We start from the raw sequence: 21,277 nt of genomic DNA, 5'->3' as shown, positions 1-21,277 counted from the left end.
TAAGTGGAAAAGTTGATTCCTTACTCTATAGTAGCTGGTGATCAACTATAACTATTTATGTATATCAGTCTGTCTTATTTTTTTATATTTGTAAAGTCATTACTTAATTGATGAGAAATGGAAAGTACAATATTTTTTTCAAAAATATATTTTAGTATAAACCCGAATAAAATACCAACATTTAAGTACAATGGCCTTCAAACTGTACTTTAGTAAATAGTCCTTGCTACTTTCAGCATCCAGGCCTATGGAAAACTAAGTACACTCTTACTGCTTCCACTGAAATTCAAAGAGTAAGGCACAGTGAGGTGCTACTAATTACTTGATTACACTTGATTAATTAATCATCTGTATGTGTGAGCACCCTTGTAAAACCAGATGTTTTGGCAGTTTGATGTCTGCAGCATTCAGGTGGGTGTTAATGGAATACCAAGAACTGTTCCTGCCCATCAATTTGAGATGAGTTATGAGGCCATTTCCAAACAATTTGAAGTTCATCATTGTGCAGTGAGGAAGATTATTCACACGTGGAAAGCTTTCAAGACACTTCAAGCTCAGACTGTGCAATGCTCGGAGAAACTGCCAAAAACAAAACAAGAGGTACATCTCAGACTCTGCAGGCCTCAGTTAGCATGTTAAATGTAAAAGTTCATGAATATCACAATCAGGAAAACAAATGTGGTTTGTTTGGAATGGTTGCCAGGAGAAAGCCTCTTCTCTCTGAAAAAAACATGACGGCACAGCTTTGGATTGCAAAACTGCATCTGAACAAAACAAAAGGCTTCTGGAACAATTTCCTTTGGACAGACAGGACCAAAGTGGAGATGCTTGGCCATAATACACAGCACTCATCCTGGAGCGAACACTTAATACTAACTGTCAAGCACGGTGGTGGAAAAGTGATGATTTAGGCTTGTTTTGCAGTCATGAGTCGACAATGAACTCTTCTGTATAGTCAAATGTGAAGCCATCTGTCTGACAGTTAAAGCTTGGTGTAAAACTGCATTATGTAACAGGTCGATGGTCCCAAACGCAGCAGCAAATCTTCAACAGAATGGCTGAACAAAGATGTTGCAATGGCCCAAAGTCCAGACCTGTTTGAAATGCTGTGATAGGACCTTAAGAGAGCTGTGCATAAATGAGTCCCTCAGTGAACTGAAGCCACGCTGTAAAGAAAAGTTGGCTACAAGCTACTGAATCATGGGCTGCATTTAGCTTTTCTTTTCACAAGACTCCACAGAGTCCCATTTGACCTTATATAGAGAAAAGCATACACGCTTTTTACTCCACTTATCTGACATGGTATTAGTCACTGTTGGGGTTGGGGTTTTTAATGCAAAGCATACTTAAAGTTCAAGCAATTGAATGCACTTTGGCCAACAAGCCATGGGTATGTAGCATAATTAGACCACCTACAGCACCGGATGACTTTTTAATGATGTGGGCACATGTAGGACATGTATGATTCCTCCTCATTAACCACACAGTCCTTTGTATCATTGATACCAGACACTGTAACACTGCAAAACAAACCAGTCTTCACAATTCGTTTGAACAGTTAGATACATTTACAACAGAGGACTACTGTTTGTTTACATGAAAAATGTTTTCATGTTTCCAGGGGCTGTTAACGGAATAAAAAGGAGCTCTTTGCAATGAATTAACGGTCCACTAAGAGAGTCTGTGCATCCTCTGGCAAATGATTTTATCACTGAATATATTTTGTTCATTTATGATGGAGAGTGTCTGTTTACTTAAATCTCCAGTGACTTAAGTAAACAAACACTGTGCCTAATCAACAACAGGGATTTATTTGAAGACTGCAGATGAAGATTGCCACAATCTGAGCAACAGAATAGCACCGATGAGCAGCAAAAGTTCAGGAAATGAGTGAAGCCAATATTTGAATTAGCTGTCAGAACGATTAATTTTTTTTCTTAAAACTAGTACGCATGAAAAAAAAAACACCTTGAAAAATTATCAGCAACATCAGTGTGTTAATCTGTGAATTGTCAGCATGTTGTGATCCGAGAGCTTTGGATGAAGTTATCCGGACATTCCTCATTTTATGTGGCCCTGCTGTTTATAAACATAGATTGAATTTCCACTGAAGCGTGCAGGCGGAAAAAAAATTACTTCACTTTCATGTTCTATTAAATTTGGACTGATTTATTTCTGTCAGTTTTGTCACTCAGTTTTGGTCACTGACGCACATTTTGGCCACTGACATTTGCACATTTAAGCATTTAGAAGTGGTTGCATAAAACGGTGGCCTGCAAGCAGCTCCAACACCAAGAGAAATAAATTCAGCTGCAGTTTTAAAACAATGCTGTAAACGCCTTGACTCGGTTAGCAGGCCTCTTCTGCCTGCTGGCATAACAGTGAACACATGTTAAGACATAAGACAACCACAAAGGTTTTTTTTGCTTTTGTTTCTTTTTATATGATGTCTGTTCAGTGCATTACATGAGGGGGGAGGGAAAAAAATACTTTTGCATGGCTCTTTTATTTTTCAAAAATATTCCGACAGGGGTAAGACCTCAAGAACAACAAAACACTTCCCTCAAACACAGTTTGGTCTAATGCTCATTATTTTTTTTCCTTGAATAAACACAAATGCATCTGCATACATACAATTCATAAAGTACATGTACATATCTTGTTTTGAATGGGTACATAATGATACACAGTTGCCCTTTGAAATGTGAATTACAAGTCCATGGTTTGATCTTCAGTTCCCATTTGAAAGTTGTGCTATTGACCTCCTGCCAGTGCATCTTTTTCTCTTTTTTATTCTGTTTTTCTTCTCAAACTAGCAGATTTTACAAGAAGAAATTGTTATATTCTCCTCTTGAAGAGCAAGCAATGACACTCAACAGTTTATTCATAAAGAGGGACAGAAGAAAAAAATCAAAAAGCACCAGAGGAACTGAAACCGTCTTCAGTCAAATGTCACCTCTTTATCATTTCCCATGTGAGTGCGAGCAAGTGTCCCATGCTTTCTCTGTGCCTGGCTAAGTGAAGGCTTTCTCTTCTCTCTGAGTCCCTGGGTGAAGCTGTCTCTGGAACAGGGCTCGTCACTGTTTCACAGATGAGACAGGTGTCTGTTTGGTATGCCCGCGGCCTGTCACACACAGCCGTTCTCCTGTCTGGGCTTGTGCACCGCACTGGCCTGTGGGGGGTAGAGGGAGGGAGCGAGTGTGCACAGGAAGCCAGCCAGCAACGTGAGGCCCAGTCCACCCCACGCACAAAACATGGACCAGCCGTAACCATGACTGATGTCCTCTGGTATGCCAAACATGTAGCGCGGATAGCGGGATAGTTCAAAGTTGATTCCGGCCACACACGTGCAAAGGGAGATTATGCAGCACGTCCCTGCCAGAGAGCGAGGATGAAACAAGTCAGCAACCCGATTTGATCCCCCCGTTTTGATGCGCCACGGTTAATAAAGACCACACCGCCCCTCTGCGGTGAGTCGGGGCAGTGCTCTTTATGTAAAGAACTTCTTACCTCCCATGAGGAAGAGAAGTCCGGCGACATACTGCATCAGATCGTGGTCTTGACAGCAGCCCAGAGCGCCTATGATCCAGCCGAACATGATGATGGATATGGCCATTCCTATGAAACTGGCAGTCATCCTCTGGAGATCTGCAAAAAAAAAAAAGGCACAGCAGAAAACACCGTGTATGTCAGGGGGCGTGCTCAGTTTTTCTACATTAATTCATCAGATTAAAAAAAGGTAACTCACGAAGCGCGTGCCACTCATCCTGCCTTATTGTCTTCGTCAGATTGATTGGCAGATTTCTGGGGAGCTCTGATGATGAGTAGTAGTATTTTATTGGTGTGCAGCGTGGAACCAATCCTGTGGATGTAAACAACACAAAAAGGATGTCTCACATTAGCACTGAGACGAGATGAAGAGGATATCACAAGGCTCGCTCCTGCCACCCCCCACCTCCCAAAAATACGCACCCAGCCCCCACTCCACCACCGCCCGCCCATCCACCCACACCACTGTGGAGTAGCTTATTGTACGCATCCCGAGGCTTCTGTTACTACAGGCTGCCCTTTTGTGCTGGGGCGAGAGAAAAAAACAGCACGTCGATCGCATTGTAACTGTACTCCGTGCGATACTGCGTAGGCCTCGAGGGTCTTTGCGCAGCATCAGCACCTTGGATAGCGCATTCGTGCACAAAGTATTGTTACCGACAGCGCCTGTCACTCGACACAAAGCTTCCGAAACAAACACGTTACAGCACAAAAACACGAAGCCCGACACCAAACCTTTAAAGATCAAATCCTCCGTCTCCAAGTCAAACCCTTCTCTGTGGCACTTCCTCCACAGTCCGGTGACGGTGGAGTTGAAATGCCGACTGCAGAGAGACTCCATTGCCGGGGCAGGAGGCAAGAAGTGCCGCTTAGCCCGCAGCAGCATTTCGCCGCTGACACTGGAGCCCTTTCTTTCAACGTTTTTCTCCTTTGGCAGCATCCGAAGCGGAAGGTTGTTGTTGGAGATGTAAATGTAGCCGGGGTCGTTTCTTTTGTTTGAGTAATTCTTGCAGCGTTCCCGGTGCCTCCTGGCGTCAGTCTCGTACCAGTTGTCGGTGCTGATCGCCACCGCGATCAGTCCCAAAGCGCAAAAAGCCAAAAACAGACCTGCCACGGTTAAAGTCCTCATAGCAGCCATGTTCCATGCGTATCTCGCCTCTGTGCCGTGATATTTCCACGGGACAGCAGGACTCCGCTCCTGGCTGCTGCTGATGTCAGTGTCTAAGGTGGGGAGGAAATTTGGCAATACTTGGAAATCGGAAATGCTGATCAATCGGCGAAGCCCTCATTTCTCTAATTTGTCAAGCATCCCCTAAAAGAGCCATATTCGGGGGCGGAGGATAAATAGATTTGGGCCTCGATGTGCTATTTTGGTTGTCTCCTCTATGCCTCTGAACTCAGTCTAGCCTAGATACTGGCCAGTTCAACGTTTCTTTCCAGTAGATGGAGACAGAGCAAATATTTGAAAGCACGAGAAGCCCCAGACCTGCACTTTACGCACCGTGGGTCACGGTTTGCAGTCGTCATAAACACGATTTTCTGGGGTTAAACAAAATAAAGGAACCTTTGCCGTCTTTTAATAGACCATGTCTCAAGGCACCTCAGCTGATGTGTTCCGTGAAACACAAAAATGCAGACAAACAACCTGCTTTTCTCCCTGTGGTGTGCTCACAGGAAACAGTTTCATCACAGCCAGCAGACTGCCTCTGGTAAGTTTCCATTAAACAGAGGCAAAGATGTCAAAGCACAGCGTAATAATGTTTGACTCATTCGATTATTTTAAAAGAAGTCATAAAAATCCACCTCCATGCCAGAAAAAAAAAGTCAGAAGGTGGTTATAAAAATCTCAGTGTTGTATGTATAAAAACGTAGACAAGTTACAGGGACAAAGTGAGTCCAGCTCTTTCCGTCTTTTTTTCACTGGTTTCATCTCATGGTCAGAACTTCCTCAATTGAAACCATAATGCCAAACAAAAAGAGGAACAAGGCTGGTCCAAACTTCACTTTTGGTTTCGACTGCTGCCTGCAGTAGCGATTAAAAAATTCCTGTGTGAATAAACCATACTCATTGTAATTGAGAGTTAGAATCTCATAAAGCCTGCTTTCCTCTTCAATTATGATGTGTTAAATGAAATAAGTGTTGCATTATCTTTAAGTTTAATCATGTTAGGAATGAGTGCAAAGATTAGAGTTAATGTCTCTCTAATCACATCAGTTGAACTGATGAGAGAGAAGAGTTGAAGCAGGGAAGGGCTCGTCATTTAATATGTGATAACCTTCTCCTCTCACTGCGTCTTCTTTAAGGGTGTGAATGTTTTCACAGACATGTGGAGATGTTTTGCACTCAGAGTGTGCTATAACACACAAAAAAAGCACACTGGGCTTCAGACTTTTAATGCATGCATGTAAACATGGTGTATGGCCATCAGGAACTAACTCACCATATGAACCTAGCAACTGGATATGAATGCAGACTGTATATGTTCCAGCTTATTTCTCACTTTCAGTTCCCATTTGCGTGCTGCAGTCAGTGCCTGGCGACACTCCGTATTTATCGGTGAAGCAATAAGAAAAAGTTAAAAATTACCACAAGCTTAAAGAACCAAGAAGCTCATGAAGCCTTGTTTACATGATGGATGGCTATGTTATATCATCTGTAAGTGGATCTCTTTTGATTTTTTTACCATGTATATGTCATACACCAGGAGATAAGGCTTTGATTTCAGTTTGCGACATCGTGAAGGTATTTTGTTTTCCATGTGGGTTTCTGTTAGATTGAGTTTTCAGTTACCTTTGAAGGTTATTCTAGTGACCAAAGTAGAGCTTTAAGACACTGGAGGTGGTACTTTATTTGTTATTAATGTCTGCAAAGATGATTTTTGTTTGTGTTTAAACAGGATATACTTATTTCACTGCATTTTAACCGTTAACATATGGTAAAGTCCAGTATATAATCTGCACTCCTGCTTTATTCAGCTGATTTGATTGTTTTGTCTGTTTTATGTTCTTCTAAAATCATATCTGAAAACATTTTGGAAAGACAAAGAGACTCAAACTTTTAATTTTTCAGAAACAACATCTCATATTTCCCCCCCAAAAGGCTTCAGAGGAGGTTATTGCAAATGAGGCAGAGAACTATCGACCGTCTGTGGAGCTGTACCCTTACCTCACCGGCGTGGGGGAGATTTGCGATGGTTAGTAGACTGGATTTCAGTGTTAGAAGGTGACTCATCATACGGCCATGTGCTTAAACCTCGGTCACTTTTCAGAACGTAGATGGACCTTCCAATCTGAGCGGGTCCAGGCGTCAGACTTTGAGAATCCCCTCACGGAGCTTCAGGCCGTGTCTCCCCCACAGCTGATACCACCCTACCGCTATGGCAGTGAGTCACTGTACCTCCAACTTGATCCTCCACTCGTTCCTCTGTCTGCATCACCACAAGTAAGTCCATGTATGGTAGCTTGAAAAAACACAGTTTCCATTGATGTGATTGGAATTACTGACAAGTGGCCTGACAAGTAACGAACCCCCTTCTATTAGGATACACTCACTGCCCAAGCTACTATTCTAAAGTAGAGAAATCCTTTTAAGTGTACTGCCGGGTTGTTTTTTTTTAATTTGTTTTACTGTGATTGAGGTATTAACATGTAGCAGTGATGTTAGGCAGTGATGAAAAAAACATTTACTCAACTGTTACTACACTGCGTGACTCACATCAGTCTGATTGCTCATTATTTCTTCCCTGAGGGAGAATACATTTACTGGAGTCTTTAAAAAGACCTCAAACATTAAAAGAAACTCAGAAAAAAAAAAAAAAAACCCTAAAGCTTTGGTAATTATTCTCACTGTCTTGAACACAGCCATGTCTGAAGTAACAGTAAATTATTTGACTTTACTCTGATTCATTTGACATTAAAATGTTCCTCATGTAAGGGTCACGTTCACTATGAAGCCTACATAATGTCAGAAAATTGCCTATAACAATTTTCTATACTCCAAGCAGAATCACAGGCCAAGAAGACCAGACAATATTTGGTATTTTTCTACTACACACTTGTAATGAACATATTTAGTTGACAGATTAATCAACAAATGGATTAGCCATTTCACACATAACTGTGTATATAAACTGTACGTGCTCCTGACTTTCAGAATCATTCAACTGCTGCCAAGAAATGAAAACAAACTGTGCTGCTGTGAACTGAATCGGGGATTTAGAAGATTATAATGTGATTTTATCTACACAAATACAGCACATGATGTGGACAGTCTGGGATATTTCCTCTGAAATGTCATCTGCACTGTTGGGTACTGCTGAGCACTGAATTCTAATTCTGGCACGGCAACTTCCTCTTTTAACACAATGACTGAGTTTAAATGAAAATGTCAGGTGATGAATAACTGCAAAACAAAAAATGTTGCCCGGTCTGTCACTTCTGTGCATAAACATGCTTTAAATTTCCCCTAAAGATCCCATATTACACCTCACCCCTGTGCTACCAGTACCCGCCTTCGGCCTCACCTGGACAGTACTACTCAGAGGAGGACCAGAGAGGAATCAGTCCACCGCTTGAGGTATCAGAGGGCGAGGATGAATATGAAGGTCATAACCCTTCTTCCTTCAGGAGAGACACTAGTGGGTATTTTCAAACCTCTTTTTTTTTTTCTTACATTCAGTCATAAACCTTGTAAACTGAATAAAATTGCTTTAGCAATTCTTATACTTTCCACTCCAGACAACAAGAAGAAAATCCGTCTGTACCAGTTCCTCCTGGACATGCTAAGAAACGGCGACATGAGTGAGAGTATCTGGTGGGTGGACCAGGACAAGGGCATCTTCCAGTTCTCCACCAAACACAAGGAAGCCCTGGCGAACCACTGGGGTATTCAGAAAGGAAACCGCAAAAAAATGACCTACCAGAAAATGGCTCGAGCTCTGAGAAACTATGGTAAAACCGGAGAGATTAAAAAAGTGAAGAAGAAGCTAACCTACCAGTTCAGTGAGAATGTGTTGAGAAACTTATATTCACGTCAGTACCCTCAATGACAAGGGAACAAACGCTGTCTTTAATCATGCTAAACTACTCAAATTTTGTCTGTAGATTTACAATTTCAGTTTGTTTTTCTACCATGTTTCCTTCCTTATTTATTTGTAATCTGTGACATTTGCTAATGTCTATATAAACAGCTTAATTTTAAACTCAAATTATGGGTGAATAAGAACAAAACTAAGAGTAAAAGATCAGTGACAGCTGCAAATAAATGTTTTAAAAATGCATATTGTAATTTTCTGAATGCTGTAAATAAATATAATGCTCTGCTATTTTTGTCAAATTATTCAAATGAACTGGGTCTGTCTTTGAACAAACAAAAAATGTGTTTTACTCCTTAAAATAAAAATCTTCCTAGCCTTGTTAAAAAGGCAGAATAGAGCTGTCCCTCTCTGGAAAGATAGAGAACTCATTAGAATATTAAATTAAATAGATGTCGCAACAACACTCTTCGTGCAAAAGATTAAGTACAATAGTTGCTACGAAATGACCTGCGAGTAAATTATAAAGGTGTATTTAGTCTGTACCTATGTAACGTCCTTCCTTGGACAAAACTTTTTCTTCACTCGTCAGTATAGTCCTTATACCTGGCTATTTAAGAGGAAGGACTTTTATTTTTCTTTGTTTTGTTTTATTTTGTTTGTTGCAGACATTTCAAACACTTTTGTATGAATCATTAAAGCAATGTATCCCCATTTACCTCTTGCTGAAGACTGCTGCAGCCCCGCGTTTGGACAAGTGGGAGAAGTTGCACGTACAGCATAAGCTTTTATTTTACAAGTTCTCTGGTTCCGCTCCACAGCTATTTCCGCTTACGTCATTTCACCGGCCAATCAGAGTCCAAGCATTGTTTCGGTCCAAATTTCAAATGCACTCGACAAACGAACGGGCAGTCGGGCAACTACACTGACTTTAACCTAGATTTTTTTATTTGAGGAGTCAAAAGACCGTCTGCAGGAACAGGACGATTCTTTTTAAAACATTTCAATTGTCTGCGGTGGCGAAATGAGAGTGAGGTTAGTACTGAATATAAATATAATTCTTAGCGGTTTATGTAAGTTGTGTTCTAAACTTGCTGATTAGCTTTAGCATTTAATGTTAATTGTGAGAAAGGTCGCACAGCCTGTTTCACACATTGAGACGGAGCAGTCGTTAGGTTATGCTGTCATTACTATTTGGGTTTTTTTGGTCACTCATATTGTTCAGGATTAGGGATACCACGGATATGCTACGCCGTCTGCAACTATTTAAATGTTAGTTTGCTCGGTCGATGGTGGAAGGGCTGTTGCGTCTGGTTTTGCGGGTGCTAACACAGCTGTTTCCTGTCTGGTTTTAAAATCCCTGGCTTACTGTAGTATAAAATAATATACTTTTTTGTTTACATTTTGAGTAATTGAAACACTAGTTAAAATATCAAAGTCCTGCTAACGTACAGGCCGCCCCCCCACCCACCCACCCCGAGGGCCACTTTGAGTCAGGAAAAACCCAGTGAAACCTGTCTGATTTGATTGTTAGCCCCGAATACACACCCGTAACCTCTGTGTACACCAGCTTATTTTATTACAGTATCCACCACACTTTACACTCGGTTACCCTGAACCTGTGAGCGGATACGTTTTTCCGTTTGATGAGCTCTTGAACTTTATTTTTACTTCATGAAATTAAAATTTTACTTGTATTGCGTTGTCATGTTGTATTTTATTTCATTGAAATGTATACCTTTCTACTTTTTTATGCCATTTTGTTATGTTTTTTGTTTGTTTTTTGTATTTAGCTTATTTTTGAACTGCTGCAACAAAGGAATTGCTCAACTTTTGTGGTAAAGTGTATCTTAACAAACTTGAGGATCTGGTTCTCTTCCAGTGAAGTCCACGCTGCTGAGTCTGTTGCCTACCTGAACAGAGCCCTGGTCAGGTTGCAGGATATTTGGGAAGAGATAGGGATTCCTGAAGAGCAGCGCCTACAAAGAACCAATGATGTTCACAAGCACATTAAAGTGAGTTCTGACACTGGTGTACATTATGGTACCTTTTGGCCTTGTAGGACTAATCATACAATTGCCTCTTTGGTTTTTCTTGCCTTCAGGGTTTGCTGGACCTCATGATTGCAGAAGAAGAGGAGCTCAAGAAGAGAGTACTCAAAAGTATAGAGTCTTGTCGCAAGGAACTCAGTATTTTGTATAGTGAGCTTCAGATGGCCCCTTTTGAGGTATTTACATTTGAGAAGTGTGTCTGAGTGTTTTTTTTTTTGTTTTTTTTTTGTTTTTTTTATAACCAACAAGACGATCTGTGTTAGGCCTTACCTTTTGGATTTCTTTGCAGGAGGAGGATGGCTGCAGCATGTTGCAGATGGAGAAGAACTGCCGCACACATCTGGAGGTGATGAAGGAGCACAAAAAGCAAAGAATGGAAGAGCTTAAAGGCCTCGTTGTCAAAGACCGAGAGCTGTGTGATGTTATGTGCACTACCCCATTTTGCATCAACCAGGACTCTGTTCCATCATTGACACAGCTAGAGAGCTATCGGGCCTACGTTGATGATCTCACCAAAGAGAAGGTGTTTTTGATTTTCTGTTTGTTTCTTTAATATTACAGTTTTTGCTTTTGGTTTGTAACCTGTCTCGTCACTGCAGGAGCATCGTCGCAAGGAATTTGTGAGCATCAAAAAGGAGATCATTGTATGCATGGATGATCTGGAGCAGCAGCCAGAGACGAGTTTTGAGACTGATGTGATTTGTGAGGATGAAGAGGCATTTTGCCTGTCGAATGACAACATTGCTGCTCTCAAACTCCTCCTCGGTCAAGTGAGTTTGTGATCTTTCCTTTTCTAATATGATCCGTCTATGGTATTGCATAGAATAACGTGGGTGATTTCTTCTTCTTCCAGTTGCAAAACCGCAAGGCTGAGAATGAGCTCCTTTGTTCAGGTTACCGCACTAAGATCCAGGAGCTCTGGGAACGGCTTCAGATTCCCCAAGAGGACAGGGAAATTTTCTCAGAGCATATGATCAACACAAAGAAAAGAAACATGGAAGCGGTACAAACCTACCTTTTGATTTATAATTTTAAATAATGTGTCTGTTTACTTTCCACCCAGATCCTCTAAGCCCTCGTAAAAGGTTCTGATAATGTGTATCCTGTGTTTCTAGCTCCAGGCTGAGGTCCAGCGTCTAGAGGTGCTGAAAATGCAGAGCATGCAAAGTGTCATTGAGGCCATCCGAGCAGAGATCGCCCTCCTATGGAATAAATGTTTCTACAGCCCCGAACAGCAACAAGCTTTTGCTCCATTCCATGATGGTGAATGTCTGTTTTAATAACAACTGCTTTATTTCAAACATATGCACCAAAGGTCACAGAGGGCGTTACTGTTCTGGTACATCTTTTCTTTACTCAGATGATTTCACAGAAGAGCTCCTCAATCTACATGAGGCTAAGATCACGACCTTGAAGAAGTGTTATGAGGACCACAAAGATCTCTTTGAGGGAGTCACTAAATGGCAGGACAACTGGACGTTGTACTTGGAGCTTGACGTGAGTGCTGTCTCTAAGTTTTTTGTGGAAGCTTTTAAAATGCTTATCTCTGGGCATGGTGACATGTGGCTGTATGCTTCCCCTTTTAGAAAAAGGCTAATGACCCTTCAAGATTCAACAACAGGGGTGGGAACCTTCTGAAAGAAGAGAAGCAGAGAACTGACCTGCAGAAAAGTTTGCCTAAGGTGAGAATTTCTATGCTGCTTCAGTAAAAATAGCATTACTGTAAGCAGATGCCAGCCTGTAAGATATTCTCTTAGAAGACATTTCAAAGATGTCATATTGGATGAATTGGCAAATAAAAGGAGATGAAGAAAAACTCCATTGCTGTATTGCAGGTTTTGTCCAACAGATGGGGATATTAAATGACTGTCACTCTCTGGTTCAGGTGCATATGTCTGTTCATCAAAAGCATTTCAGAAATTGATGTAATCTGAAAGTCCACTGTCAGTGCAGAAGCTGTTAAAAGGGAATCGGCTGAGCTCTACTAATCCAAAAATGCGCATTTTGCTGTTCAAAATGGGCTTTATTTAGATAGCCTAGTCAGGGGACACATGCAGCAAAGGGCCTCTGGTGGGTGGCCCTGCATTTCTGCCTTGCAATCTATGGTCAACTGTATATCGTGTGAGTTCAACTGCTTTGGGATTTTCTCTGGAAAAAGAACAGTTCAGAGCAAATCATTAAATGCTCAAAATTACTCTGACATTATGTCCGTGATGACTGGATGTAATCTTTCCTACCTTACTTCAGGCCCACACGGTCTTTAAAAAACCAGTTGAGTGCAGTTTGAAGCCTTGAGTTTTGGCTCACAGGGATTTTTCTCACATTAGACTCCCTCCTCATTATTAAGTATTGGTATTGTTTCACAGTGGTGTCTGTTTGTTTTTTAAAGTGTACATATAAGAGAAGTAAGTGTAATAAGGCCCCTTTTTGTGACAACATAAAAACTTATGCTTGTTTTCAGTTGGAAAAGAGTCTGAAAGCCCAAATCGACGTTTGGGAGCAGGAGCATGGCAAAGATTTTCTGGTGAATGGACAGAAATTCCTCGATTATGTGCAGCAGCAGTGGGATCAACACCACAATGAAAAGGAGAAGGAGAAGCTTGAAAGGGTATGTGAGGTTATTGCTGTGACACACTCTGTCGTGACTTTCACTTCCCTGTAGCAGTAGTTTTGCCAGTGCATTTTTTTTTTTTCTTTAAATGCATTGTTCTTTGGAAAATAGCAAATGAAGAAAACTAAGCAGATGCAAGAGGAAATGCTGTATGGAACGATGGTGAAAACCCCGTCTAAAAGGCGGATAGGAGGGACTCCAACACCTGGAAAAATGAAAAAGGTAAATGGGTAGATATTTCTGTGGTTTTTCTCAATCAATCAAAGCTTTATTCGTCACATGCAGGTTGCCCTGCAGTGAAATGGGACCCCCCCGACCTTACACATATAGCACAAACATTACATGGGGATACAGGTCGGAGATTGGTAGAATCAGAGAAAAAAACATTGAAATGTACACTACAGTGGGGAAAGTACAAGAGGGGAAAAAAGAGACCCCTACTCATGCTGTGCTTCCATGGTAGGACAGCATGAGAACAGGAAACAAAAAAACTCCTCTGCACAAAAAAGCACATAAATGTCCACAGCACAACATTGTGAAGACATGACAAGCCACAGGGGTGGGTGGGGGGTGAGGAGTAATCCGAAGCGAACACAGCAGCCACCCTGCACAGCGCTACCATTCCAGCGCGGCACACAGACCCGCCGTGTTCCCTCGCAGGAAACAAGGCGTTGGAAAGGGAGGGGGGGATGAGTGAGTGCCTATCAGTGCAAGTGTATGTGTGTGCGTGTCCATAGTTCAGCTGAGACAGTGTCCTTCGGCCTATCAGGCTAAGTAAACAGTCCTCCAGCCAATCCAGGTGTCCTTGCATGGGATGGGAAGAATAGCCGTAACACAGTCGTTATCAGGGAGTGATTGTTCGGCTCCAGCCTTGGGCCTGCAGCTGGCGCCGTGATGGGGATCCGCAATGTTCATGTTGATTTTGTTAATTTCCATGCGAGCAGCCCAGGAGAATTTTCAGGCTGCTCTTTAACACTCCGACGCTGGTCTCTCAATCTCCCGTTGGAGAGTCGCGAGCCTCCCCATGATGGTATCAAACTTCTGTTCCATGGTGTTATCATTCTTTTGATTCTGAGACCTCACAACTGCAGTGATCCGTTCCGCGATGTTTTCCAACTGTCACTCAAGGGTCTCATTTTGAGCAGGCCTCTCTCTGATGTTTCCCCCCATACGCTCAATGGTGTTGTTTGAGCCTTCACAGCAGCTGCAAGCGTCTCCAAGGTGTTGACCATATTACGTTCGTTGTGAGAGGTTGCGCCTCGTTCCATTTCGATTCCAGCGGGCAGCCTTGGGGGGGGTTTGAACAGCCGGTTCCGCTCTCTTATTTCTCCAATAAACCAGGGCTAAGCCAACTCCGATCAGCATGAACCCTGTTATCACGGTTCCGAATAGATGGATATCTTCAGCGTCCTCGATAGACAGTCCCGCCAGGCACATGATCCTCCAGTTCTGCCACCCGTCCATCGTGTATCCGGCAGGGAAAGTCCCTCCAGGGCACTCAGGCTCTCCCGAGCCCAGATTTCTCGTTGAGAAAAGGGTGTCAATAGCATTCAGAGACCAGTTGATCAAATCCATAATTCTCTTTTAGGTTTTAGAGAACGACAGTGTGAGGCTATTCCAGGGAAAGTAATGCACACAAGACAAGGACATAGGCTAAGTAGGGAAGATAAGGGTGAGGAGGAGAGGAGAAAAGTGCGACCGCCTTCGCTGAGAGCTGAAGAAGAAAAATATTTCTGTGGTTTTTCTGTAACTGTGTTAATGTCAAATGTGAGCACTGACTGAAACGCCTGTGTGCCCTGTCCACTCAGCTCAATGGCACCTCAACTTTCTCCACTCCAACCAGCTTCCTGAGTTCAGGCCTCAGTGGGACCATGTGCCTGTCGTCCACCCAGAAACCACCGTTGTCTGCTAGCAAGGTAATGTGCTTCATGTTGTTTTTGACAGTCAAACCATCAGGATTAGATTGGCTTGTTCAGTATCTTAGACAGGTTTGATCATCATTATTTTCATATTGAAACGGTAAAACCTCTTACATTAGTTTGTATCTAGACTCAATGTTGGTCAACGTTTGAGTTTAGTGTGCTCTGAATATGATGCAGACGTTGACACTGATAATCATTCTACCCAACTAGTCAAGTCCAGTGTCGTTAACTAAGATAAATATACATAATATCAAATGCATTATTTTGTATGTCAAGATATTGGACACGGTGAAAGTGCTCATCTGTCATAATGTCCTATATAGTCTTTAAAATGAAAGGGCTTGCCAAAACACATCATCATTCTAGTTGGTCTCATTGTAGGGTCTTGGCCTGCGAACCCCTGGACATGGAAAGGCACCCCGTGCGCTAGAGCGAAACAAGGAAAATATCTCCCACCTTAATAGAAACACTCCAAGTGGCACACCACTAAGGTCTCAGGATACTCAAGATCACACCTTCACCTTTAACTCTATTGCTGGCTCCTATTCGGAATTTGCGGTAAATGGGGTTTTTACATCTGTTTAGTCAACTCAGTGGTAAAGATTATTGTAAGACTAAACATTTGGCTCACAGTTTAAGTTTACCACCAAATGTACAACTTATTTAATTTCTTGCTATGTGGGTGTACATGTATTTTATAATGCAGATGAAATTCCCACATTATGCAGTTGTGATGCAAAGAAAAAGCTACAAAAATCATTTATAACATGATGACAAGACTTTAAGAAACAAAGCTGTCTGCCATCTTTTAATGTTTGAATACATTTATTCCAAATTTCGTCATACAGTCAGCAGTAATTAATATATAGAAAATGTTGATTATTTGTAATGAGATTTACACGAACCACCACCTTTTACATATAAGTATACATATAGTGTTTGACACATCCACTGGGAGAGCGGGCAGGGGGATTGCGTCAGAAGGGGCAGCCGGCATACAATCAAAGTTACTGATTCATCCACTGAGGCAACCCCCTGTTAATAAAGGGACAGCCAAAAGAATCTGTCTACAATGAATGTATAAATTTAAAAAGTCAAAGTACACTAGGTCTTATGAAAAAAATATTGAAATGGCTACGGCCCTGTGCTATAACTAATAAATAAAAAATAAAAAATAAAAAAATCCTGTCATGCCAAAGTTTCAATGACTTATTTGTCTGAGCTGCAGCTAAAACTTTCCACCACATGACTCAAATCTGGTCATCATGAGGTTAAAGGTTTCCAAAGTGAATACATCTACTTAATTTGTCATGTGAGAAAACCATGTTGATACACAAATATTTTACCTTTGATCTTTTTTTTTTCTTCTTTTTTTTTTTTTTAAATATGAAAACATTAATTTGGACTGTTTCTTACAGAGGGACCTCACGAAGTCTTCTAAATCGAATGTAAAGTCAGGACTGCTGAACTCGACTGTCAGTCATCAGTGATGGTTCAACAGAGCTGCTCTGGCACAGAGGGTCGCCCACCTCAGGGGTAGTTTGGTGACACAATGAACAAGAGGGAACTTCTTACAAAAAACTGTAAATATTTTGTCAACATTTCTCTTTATTAGAATTTTTTCCAGGGTTTCCTCTGCTCTTTGCATTTCTCTGGCATTTTAAAAGTTTTACGATGTCTTTTTATTTGATCCTATTTTGGCTTAGATTAAATATTATCTGTTATCTACGGCACTACTGTTTTACTAAATTGGAAAGTGGCACCATGATTTTCTTTTTCGAGCTGGATTGACAGCTAATTTTGCTTATCAGAAACCAAACATAGGGTGGTTTTATTCTTTTCTTTAACCTGTAAATAAACGTTTTAAAAGCAGTTTGTTCTCTGTGGCTATTATTTTCCCATCATTCCTGCCCCTAATTTTTCAGCTGAACATGGTTTTACTTCAGCTGAGTGTAAGCCAAAACGCAGTATTTGATTTCAGCCAGAGGTAAATCCTTGCCAGAGTTATCATTGTAATTGTAAAGTATTGTTCTTTCTATAAAACTATAGGTAGGGGACTGGTCTGGAGGAACTGAGCTCTCACGAGTGCTCTTCTCTTGGATGTAAAAGTCCTTCCCTTCTTTTCACTGGAAATGTGATGACTTATTTAAGCCATGCGTGTCATGAGCTCCTCAAGAGCCCTCTCACGGTGATTTTCATTAACAAGCAGCACTTCTTTGATTGCGCTTTGCTGGAAGCCCATCTCGTTAAACTGAGCCAACAGGCGTAGGAACTCAGCAGCCTGGAAAAAGAAGATATTGTTTTGCTCCTTCACGTCAAGGTACAATAGTGTGTGACAGGTGCTGACTTGGAAAAACTGGATTTACCTTGCTTTCACAGTTCTGAAACATCTCCAAAGCCTCTTCCACCTGTGCTTGGTCATAACCCAGCTGACACAGACGATCACAGGTAACCAGATATTTTAACACCTGTCGATAGCAGAAAAAGCATGAATTTTATCCATTTCTGTGTACAATTTTATGAAGTCTATTCATTAACGTTTGGGAATGTGAATACAGGATATAGCTTGACCGACATACTATTACTTTACAGATGTGTTTTATGTTTACCGGTAATGCATTAGAAAAACATTGGTTTGCCAAGTATTGCAAATTAGGTGAGGGATAATTGTGATTGCTGTATTTTCTTTAACCTCTTCTGATGCCATTACTTTTTTTTTTTTTTAAGTATGTGTGTATTGGTTTTTAAATACTTAAAAAACGCATTTATACAAAACAAACAGGCCATTGGTGGCGGCTCAGAAAAAGCATTACTTGAGTTATAAGTATTCATAGTACAATGTGATATTGTTAATCCACAGGACAATGGATAGAATAAAGATTTATTTTGATCACCAATTTCATGGTGATTGGTTCCCCAGGAGTTCCCTATTTAATGCCTTGGTGGAAAAACTCAAATTAGTTACCCCAAAACGTCTATAAACTGTTACTGTAACTTGTTGAACTCATTAGATAGGGTTCCTTGCTCTGTTCAAAAATTTACACACAGAGGTGAAGTGCCTTTGAATATTTTACTTAATCTAATTGGATAGAAGTATGGACAGCTTTGAATTGAGGTGTGCTGAGCATTTATAGAGATACTGTGAATGTTTACCAATCCAGTTTTACATGCCAATCTGCCTGGAATGACTGAGGATGGATCATTTACATTTGGTTGGATGCTGTAGAGTTGAGACACAGCTCATTTGGAAAATAGCTTAATTTTCAGGAGACCATCCAAGACCGCGTGGCTGGGCTTCTGTTCATCTTTAAAAAGGATACATGTCTCAAGTTTGCGCACGTCTTTCAGTTTTTCAATGGAAAGCTTGAATGTCTTCTGTAATTTTTGGAAAGGGGCAAGCTAGCCCTCTATAGAGGTCTCCCAACTAACTTATACCCTTCTGCCTCCAGATTTTAAACACACAGTCCTCCAAACCTGGACTGAATGATTGATTGAAGCATATTGGGGACTCGACATATACCTTGGGGCCTTTCAGTAGTAAGAGCACCTGAGGCCAGACTTGATGCCCAGTGTCTTTAATTAAAATACAATAGCATATATCTTATCCCACCACTCATAACTGTGATGCTGGGCTAACAAAGAGACAGATACCATTCATGCTCACTTTCACACCTATGGCCAATTTAGATTCACATATTAACCCAACATGCAGGTATTTGGACTGTGCAAAGAAGCCAGAGAACCCACACAGGCAGGAGAACATGTAAACTCAACACAAAAGGCTCCAGCTGGCTAGTAGATTTGAACCTTCTTGGTGCTAACTACTGTATCACTGTGCCGCTCTATCCTAAAAGTTTTAATTTCGAGTCAGAATTTACTCAGTCAGACTTAAGAGTTCACAGTTTCGTAGAAAAATGCAATCATTAAACGGCATGTTCTAGCCCCAGTGTGTTACGTACCTTTTCAGGGCTCCTATAGCCTGTCTTCTGCAGCGCCAGAATAGCTGTTCTTAAAGGGTAGCCTTTCTCAGTGATTGTTTCAAGTAACTCTCTCTCTTCCTGGCTGAGGGCTGTCAAAAGCTCTGCTGCACAGTCGAAGAAAACCCCCCGAGACACACCGCTCGTCAGAACCTGATGATGACAAGGGAAGACCAGGCACAAATAATAGAAAACAGCTTTACCTGCTTCAAGTATTATATTGTTATGTGACGCTCTCAGAAAAACCAACCTTCTTTCTGCGGTTTTTTAAAACAGGCCCTGCAGAGGAGGGTCGTTGTTGCTGCCTCGGTGGGGAAGGTCCAGCGGGTGGTGTGTTTTGGGAGAACTTCCTGCCTGAAGAGCGCTGCCTCTTCTTGATGTTCCTCTGGCCCTGAGGGAGCGGGCTGGCTTGCTGTGATCTGTGCTGCTCGAGCACACGCAGAGGCTGTCTGCACTCTTGGGGAGAAGACGTGCCCCTGTGACCTCTGAAACACTGAGCTGAGCCAGTCTTACAGTTGTGAGGGGAAGCAACAAAGTGCATGTCTTTGACTCTGGAGATTGGGCCTTTGAGTGAAGCGCTCCGGGGCCGCTCCCTGCAATTGATGAGGTGAGGGGCATCTTCAGTAGAGGACATTTCATTGTCCTCATGATAACCATCTTCATCATCAGAGTCAGATACGAGGAACTTGACGGTGCGATGGCGCAGCCAGTGAGCGTCTGCAGAGTTCAAGCTGTGGCTGCGGGGCCGAGGGTTGGGGACCCACTGATCGCTGCTCCTGGGAGTGACTCTGTGACTCTCCTTAGGGCTGCTGAACATCAACCAGTAAGGTGGGCAGGATGGAGCCTGGCAGACTGGCTGCTGGCCAGTTAAAATCCATCTCTCCAGGTTGAATCCGTACTGCAGAAAAATTATAAAGATTTGGAGCATTAGCCTTTTCCACAGCTGACATTTACAGGTGTGGAGGTTACTAAAAACCGTAATAACTGTGTAGTATTCAAGTGTGGACATGACCCTAAATATACAAATTTTATCATACAACCTGTGCTTTTCTTCCAGGGGAAAAAGACCTATACCAGTAATGTTAATAAGGTGCAATAAAAACCATTTTCAACTTCACAGTAAAAGCCCAATCTAGCTTTTTTATTTGAACTTAATCCTTCATTACAGTGTGCATATTGTTTCAGGAGAACATTGTCTTCAGCACTGTTTAAACTCTTATTAGAATCTGTAACTTCAGAAGTGCATTAAAATGAAGAAAAAAAAAAAAGCTTTGCTAAACTCCAAAACTCAAACCCTGGATTTTAAAGTAATTAAACTGAGAAAGTAAAATTGCAAGCAGATACTGAACAAGAAAGAACACACAGGCTCTATATTGAGAAATTTTTTGAAATGTTTTTTTAATGTTTGACCTCAGTTTCCTTCATTATCTGTCGGCAGTCTGGTAGAGTAATGTCCGGAGCAGGCAACAGCTGCATTTCTTCCTCCAGTGGACCCAGCTCGGTCTGAAACGGGACATCTTCCAGCATGTTCATCACCACCAAAATGTTTCAAATCACCAACCTGCATCAGAAGACATGAAGATCTCCTGTATCTTCAGCTTTAAGTTTTAAAAGAAAGTTTTACCTTTTGACATTTTTACCTTGGTCAGATATGTTCTTCCAGGTCCACGGTCCTCTGAAACAATCGGCAAGTGTTTGGAGTAAATGACTCACAGACAGCAGACGCGATAAACCCCTTCGCCACTAAGCCTCTGACATCATTGAGTTTGTTTACCAATACCTCAGGTGCCTGCTTTAACCTCCTAAGACCCGAACTCTTAAACGGCATGCATTTTTAATTTCTCTTTGATATTTGGGCATATTAGGGCCCGATGAATGTAAAAACAAAGAATTACCAGATTTTCTTTTTTTTAACCTTATTTTTGTTTTTAGAAAAATAAGAGCCACAAATGAAGATATTCGTTTAAAATTTTAGAACAGTAGCAGTATAATGTCCTCGTAAGTGGATATCAGGCCCTTGTAGAGCAAAATTGAGTATGTTGGTCTAAATAACCCAAAATGTGATGTCCACATATGTGGACGCCAGGTCCTAGGAGGTTAATCCCACAGTCATACAGCCATTAGAAATATATCA

General features: G+C 41.5%; 4 protein-coding genes across 8 annotated transcripts; 2 read left to right on the top strand and 2 right to left on the bottom strand.

Moving 5' to 3' along the window:
• Positions 1-2,247: 2,247 nt before the first annotated feature.
• Positions 2,248-4,947, bottom strand: tmem276a (transmembrane protein 276a). Its single transcript, XM_080874827.1, has 4 exons — positions 4,285-4,947; positions 3,749-3,862; positions 3,511-3,648; positions 2,248-3,375 (listed from the first exon to the last, which is right to left on the bottom strand). Exons 1-4 carry the CDS (start codon positions 4,685-4,687, stop codon positions 3,128-3,130), a joined length of 903 nt encoding a protein of 300 aa, XP_080730953.1. The 5' UTR covers positions 4,688-4,947; the 3' UTR covers positions 2,248-3,127.
• Positions 4,948-5,098: 151 nt separating this feature from the next.
• Positions 5,099-8,844, top strand: spi1a (Spi-1 proto-oncogene a). 3 transcript variants are annotated; one of them, XM_080874831.1, is made up of 5 exons: positions 5,099-5,258; positions 6,650-6,743; positions 6,819-6,991; positions 8,021-8,186; positions 8,287-8,844. In XM_080874831.1, the coding sequence occupies exons 1-5, from the start codon at positions 5,136-5,138 to the stop codon at positions 8,595-8,597; spliced, it is 867 nt and encodes a 288-aa protein (XP_080730957.1). In that variant the 5' UTR covers positions 5,099-5,135; the 3' UTR covers positions 8,598-8,844. The 3 variants fall into 3 exon arrangements, with proteins under 3 accessions (XP_080730957.1, XP_080730958.1, XP_080730959.1); XM_080874832.1 differs by lacking the exon at positions 5,099-5,258 and adding an exon at positions 6,070-6,205 and having other exon boundaries at positions 6,620-6,743; XM_080874833.1 differs by lacking the exon at positions 5,099-5,258 and adding an exon at positions 6,072-6,205.
• Positions 8,845-9,457: 613 nt separating this feature from the next.
• On the top strand, positions 9,458-16,996 carry LOC308391831 (protein regulator of cytokinesis 1-like). 3 transcript variants are annotated; one of them, XM_080874588.1, is made up of 14 exons: positions 9,458-9,617; positions 10,465-10,597; positions 10,687-10,809; positions 10,923-11,156; positions 11,233-11,403; positions 11,487-11,636; positions 11,749-11,896; positions 11,994-12,130; positions 12,220-12,315; positions 13,095-13,241; positions 13,356-13,466; positions 15,053-15,160; positions 15,548-15,657; positions 16,585-16,995. In XM_080874588.1, exons 1-14 carry the CDS (start codon positions 9,607-9,609, stop codon positions 16,616-16,618), a joined length of 1,713 nt encoding a protein of 570 aa, XP_080730714.1. In that variant the 5' UTR covers positions 9,458-9,606; the 3' UTR covers positions 16,619-16,995. The 3 variants fall into 3 exon arrangements, with proteins under 3 accessions (XP_080730714.1, XP_080730713.1, XP_080730715.1); XM_080874587.1 differs by having other exon boundaries at positions 15,548-15,724; positions 16,585-16,994; XM_080874589.1 differs by lacking the exon at positions 15,548-15,657 and having other exon boundaries at positions 16,585-16,996.
• Positions 16,997-17,180: 184 nt separating this feature from the next.
• Positions 17,181-20,692, bottom strand: LOC308391832 (ubiquitin-associated protein 1-like). The gene is made up of 5 exons (XM_080874590.1): positions 20,554-20,692; positions 19,394-20,041; positions 19,126-19,296; positions 17,533-17,634; positions 17,181-17,447 (listed from the first exon to the last, which is right to left on the bottom strand). Exons 1-5 carry the CDS (start codon positions 20,674-20,676, stop codon positions 17,313-17,315), a joined length of 1,179 nt encoding a protein of 392 aa, XP_080730716.1. The 5' UTR covers positions 20,677-20,692; the 3' UTR covers positions 17,181-17,312.
• Between the last annotated feature and the right edge of the window lie 585 nt (positions 20,693-21,277).

This window comes from Rhamphochromis sp. 'chilingali', assembly GCF_963969265.1.
Source record: "Rhamphochromis sp. 'chilingali' genome assembly, chromosome: 2".
Classification (NCBI taxonomy): domain Eukaryota; kingdom Metazoa; phylum Chordata; class Actinopteri; order Cichliformes; family Cichlidae; genus Rhamphochromis; species Rhamphochromis sp. 'chilingali'.
This window is presented reverse-complemented; position numbering and strand designations above follow the sequence as displayed.

Bases quoted from the DNA above. Each gene is read 5' to 3' on its own strand.
- tmem276a (XM_080874827.1), bottom strand. From the start codon at position 4,687: ATGGCTGCTATGAGGACTTTAACCGTGGCAGGTCTGTTTTTGGCTTTT. The intron at 3,863-4,284 runs GTTTGGTGTCGG...TTACATCCACAG, and splicing joins GGAGGATTTGATCTTTAAAG to GATTGGTTCCACGCTGCACA. The intron at 3,649-3,748 runs GTGAGTTACCTT...TTTTTTTTGCAG, and splicing joins GGATGAGTGGCACGCGCTTC to ATCTCCAGAGGATGACTGCC.
- spi1a (XM_080874831.1), top strand. From the start codon at position 5,136: ATGTCTCAAGGCACCTCAGCTGATGTGTTCCGTGAAACACAAAAATGC. The intron at 5,259-6,649 runs GTAAGTTTCCAT...CCCCCCCAAAAG, and splicing joins CAGCCAGCAGACTGCCTCTG to GCTTCAGAGGAGGTTATTGC. The intron at 6,992-8,020 runs GTAAGTCCATGT...TTTCCCCTAAAG, and splicing joins CTCTGTCTGCATCACCACAA to ATCCCATATTACACCTCACC.
- LOC308391831 (XM_080874587.1), top strand. The intron at 10,598-10,686 runs GTGAGTTCTGAC...TCTTGCCTTCAG, and splicing joins ATGTTCACAAGCACATTAAA to GGTTTGCTGGACCTCATGAT. The intron at 11,637-11,748 runs GTACAAACCTAC...CTGTGTTTCTAG, and splicing joins AGAAAAGAAACATGGAAGCG to CTCCAGGCTGAGGTCCAGCG.
- LOC308391832 (XM_080874590.1), bottom strand. From the start codon at position 20,676: ATGAACATGCTGGAAGATGTCCCGTTTCAGACCGAGCTGGGTCCACTG. The intron at 17,635-19,125 runs GTACGTAACACA...TGCTATCGACAG, and splicing joins GCTATAGGAGCCCTGAAAAG to GTGTTAAAATATCTGGTTAC. The intron at 17,448-17,532 runs GTAAATCCAGTT...TTCTTTTTCCAG, and splicing joins TTCAGAACTGTGAAAGCAAG to GCTGCTGAGTTCCTACGCCT.